Raw genomic sequence first — 3,224 nt, forward strand, 5'->3', positions numbered from 1 at the left:
ATTTATAAAATAGCTTTATTTACACTATCCCACATTCTATCCCTAAATGATTATAGATGGTGATGAAGACTACTTGTTTCCTGTTTCAAAGCAATAACCCATAATCAACACCACCAACAGGTTGAGCTTTAAAGAGAATTTCTGTAACATTCAAATTTAATACATAAATCGGGTCTTTCTCAAAAATGCCAGCAAAAACTGACACTATAGTTAAGATAACATCACTTGCCTTCATTACATGCCTGCATAAAGAAATTTTTATTGAGTTACATTTCCAAATGTGAAATGGTCGCAAACACTGGTGATCCAGACTACAATAAAAGCAATTTTCACTATGTTACCTTAAGTAAAAATGAGTTCTTACCTGACCAAGTTCTTCATTAAGGTCTGATGTGTTTACCAGGGCTCCTTCATTAATTTCTTCATCATAGAAGTCGTTATCCCATGAAATGAAGAAGGAGCCCAAGAATTTTTGCATTTCTACTGTGACATACATGGAGACAGGAATGATAAAGTTGAACAGAACCATAAATGACAGGAAGTCAGTGAACATTTTTAAAACCTAAAAAAAAAGGGAATAGTTCATGATAATTAAATACACAGTTCCATCAAGCAAGTGTAATATACACTTTCTATCTTTTAATTTCAATGCTGAAAGCACTGCTCTTGCTATAAAAAAGAAACTTCCCAATGACACTATATCATTGGTCAACATTATCATCATAGCATGTGAAAACATGTAAAACATCCTGAATTTTGTCACTTTTGTTTAGTGAATGTACCTTGACTTAACACTTCTTAAACTTCCTTAAGGTCTCTGTTTCTCCCACCCTCAGATATGAATGTAGGATCAAAGTTTTCATGTAGGCATCCATTATGTTTCTATCATGATATATCACAAGCTCATAACATATTAACATGCCAGACCTTTTGGCCCAGTTGCCTAAAACTCTTAACCTAAGAGTTAAAAACAAGGATATACGCCTAGGATTAAGAAAAAAATACTAGAATGTCTTAAAGTTAATGGCTTGGGGCTACCATACAACCAAGAGAAATCCCTAATACCAAGGTATCATTATCTAAGCAGTATTTCAATTAAGGGTGCCCCTGTCACAATGTACTAGGGTTACAATTTTCAGCATAAAACAAATTACCTTCCAAGTTTCCCGTTCTTTCTGGGTCTTTTGGTTATACCAAGGTTCATCATTATGTGGGGTACTTTGCCAAACATACTTTAGAGTAGTGCATATTGCAGCTTTGGTCAGTAAGATAAATAAATACACAATCAGGAAAGCATTAATGGATCTGAAAAATAAGATATTATGAATTTAAAAACCATTGAAATACTGAAGATATCAACTAGGTATAGACTAAATTGTTCAGTTTTCTAAAGCTTCTCCTATGTACAACGTGTAACCATAGTGCAGGCCTGTATGGGTGAACCTCAGTCATCACTGCTAAAGCATTACTCTTGACTGGTAAAATGGAAAAGCCAGTCCTAACCATAATCCAAAGGGAAATGGCTGATTAGCTCAACACACCTTTAGTAAGGATCCTATAAAGTGACAGAACACACACACCATTACCTACTCAACCCTTATAAAAGGAGTAGATTGTTTCCAAACCTGAATCCTAAAGGTTTGGAATAGAGGGTAGAGAAGCAAATGTGAAATAGTCAAGCTTAGTGTGGATTCTTTTAATGCAAAAGTAGAGCTATGAAGAAGGTGTTGCTGATATGCTGCATGTCCATGGCAACAGGAGAGTAAGGTTGTGCAAATGGCTTTGAAGGTGTGTCAAGTACCACACAATTATTTGCAAGGAGACCATTATCTGTGTTGTGCCATATAGGAACTAGAGGACCCCAAACCATTAACTGTCAGCAAAAGAGAATAAATTTTACCTAAACTCTGCCCGTGAATAGCTAAGTGAGCTTAGGTAAATCACTTATCATCTCTAAGACTATTTCTCTATCTGTAAAGTGTTCAGACTAACAGGAATTACTCCAAGTTGCTTAAAGGATTAAACCAAATCAGCCATACAAAACAATGAGCACAGTTTCTGGAACAAAAGAAGTGCTTAAAATGGTAATGCTATCACAATTTATGTTGTTTTTTCATACTGTTGATACTTGGAAATATTGAGAAGTAACAATTTCAGTTCAATAACAAGTAAAGAAATTGTGAGGCACACTAACTTTTCAACAGCAGAACGTTTCTGAGATTTCCCTTGGTAGTTCAATGCCATTTTGGTTTCCATTCCAGTGTAAACAGCAACTCCTAAGGAATAACAATACGATGAAAATGAGGTTACAAATGAGACTGTCAACCCAACTCCCCACCCAGCTGGATCTACCAACTTTTTCAATCTATAAAAATAGTAATTCTAAACTCTCTTCTATTTACCAGTTAATAATCATTTACAGTATATTTTTATAGTATAATTTTAATCAACATAGTTTGTCATATTTCAAGTTAGTTTACCATCTTATAAATTCCCAACACCTAAAAAGAGACTTAGACTAAATGGAATTAAATGCCATGTTCAATTTTTTTACTGCACTATTTATGAACATTTAGGTATTAAAAGGCCTATTTCTAGTAAGTATATCTTAAAAAAACGTTCACCATATATCTTCTTGGTATTTTTTAGTGTAGCTCCTTTCAACAAGAGATTTTCAGGTCCCAAAGACCTAAACAAAAAATGAACACAACTTATTCAAAGAGTCCAACTAATAGCACCATCAACTTTGGGGACATAGTTTGCTCTTGCACACATCTATTTTCAAAAGATTCAGGATGCATCTGTCTACTTATATGCTTACTAACACAAGATGAGTTGAAAAATCCTCCCCTCTGAAGTTACTTAGGGTATAGCAGATAGAAGCACACAGTACAGGAGATGCCAGCAACACAAAAAGGTAAAGACATGCACAGAGGTAAAAGGACTATGAGTCATGAAAAGCCAAGATAACAGCAGACAGCAAGAAACAGAAAGAAAAAGTGACTGTAAAAGACTGGAAAAGCAAAAGTAAAGGAAGGAGACATGGTGCTGTATTTATAGAGCGCAAACCCGCCTTTGAGGGGGGATCACTGAGCTCCTGGTGTTTAACTTCCTTCTGAGCACTGGCTATAAAGGCCAAGTGGAAAAGTTAAAATAACTGACTGGGTGATCGAAGAGGGGAAAAAACATCCCTTTTTATATGAATTGTTTCATTATCAACTATT

At 35.1% G+C, this 3,224-nt stretch overlaps 1 protein-coding gene across 1 annotated transcript in view; it reads right to left on the reverse strand.

The window, feature by feature from the left end:
• Window positions 1-52: 52 nt before the first annotated feature.
• LOC104996694 (phospholipid-transporting ATPase IG-like) overlaps window positions 53-3,224 on the reverse strand; it is a gene marked incomplete at its 5' end in the record, with an annotated part of 8,140 nt that continues 4,968 nt past the window's right edge. Inside the window, 4 exons of the mRNA XM_010851036.1 lie at window positions 53-562; window positions 1,155-1,305; window positions 2,195-2,276; window positions 2,625-2,689. Of these exons, the coding sequence (XP_010849338.1) occupies window positions 338-562; window positions 1,155-1,305; window positions 2,195-2,276; window positions 2,625-2,689 (523 nt within the window). The remainder of the gene's footprint in view (window positions 563-1,154; window positions 1,306-2,194; window positions 2,277-2,624; window positions 2,690-3,224) is intronic.

Source organism: Bison bison, unplaced genomic scaffold, assembly GCF_000754665.1.
Source record: "Bison bison bison isolate TAMUID 2011002044 unplaced genomic scaffold, Bison_UMD1.0 scf7180017851605, whole genome shotgun sequence".
In the NCBI taxonomy this organism is placed as follows: domain Eukaryota; kingdom Metazoa; phylum Chordata; class Mammalia; order Artiodactyla; family Bovidae; genus Bison; species Bison bison.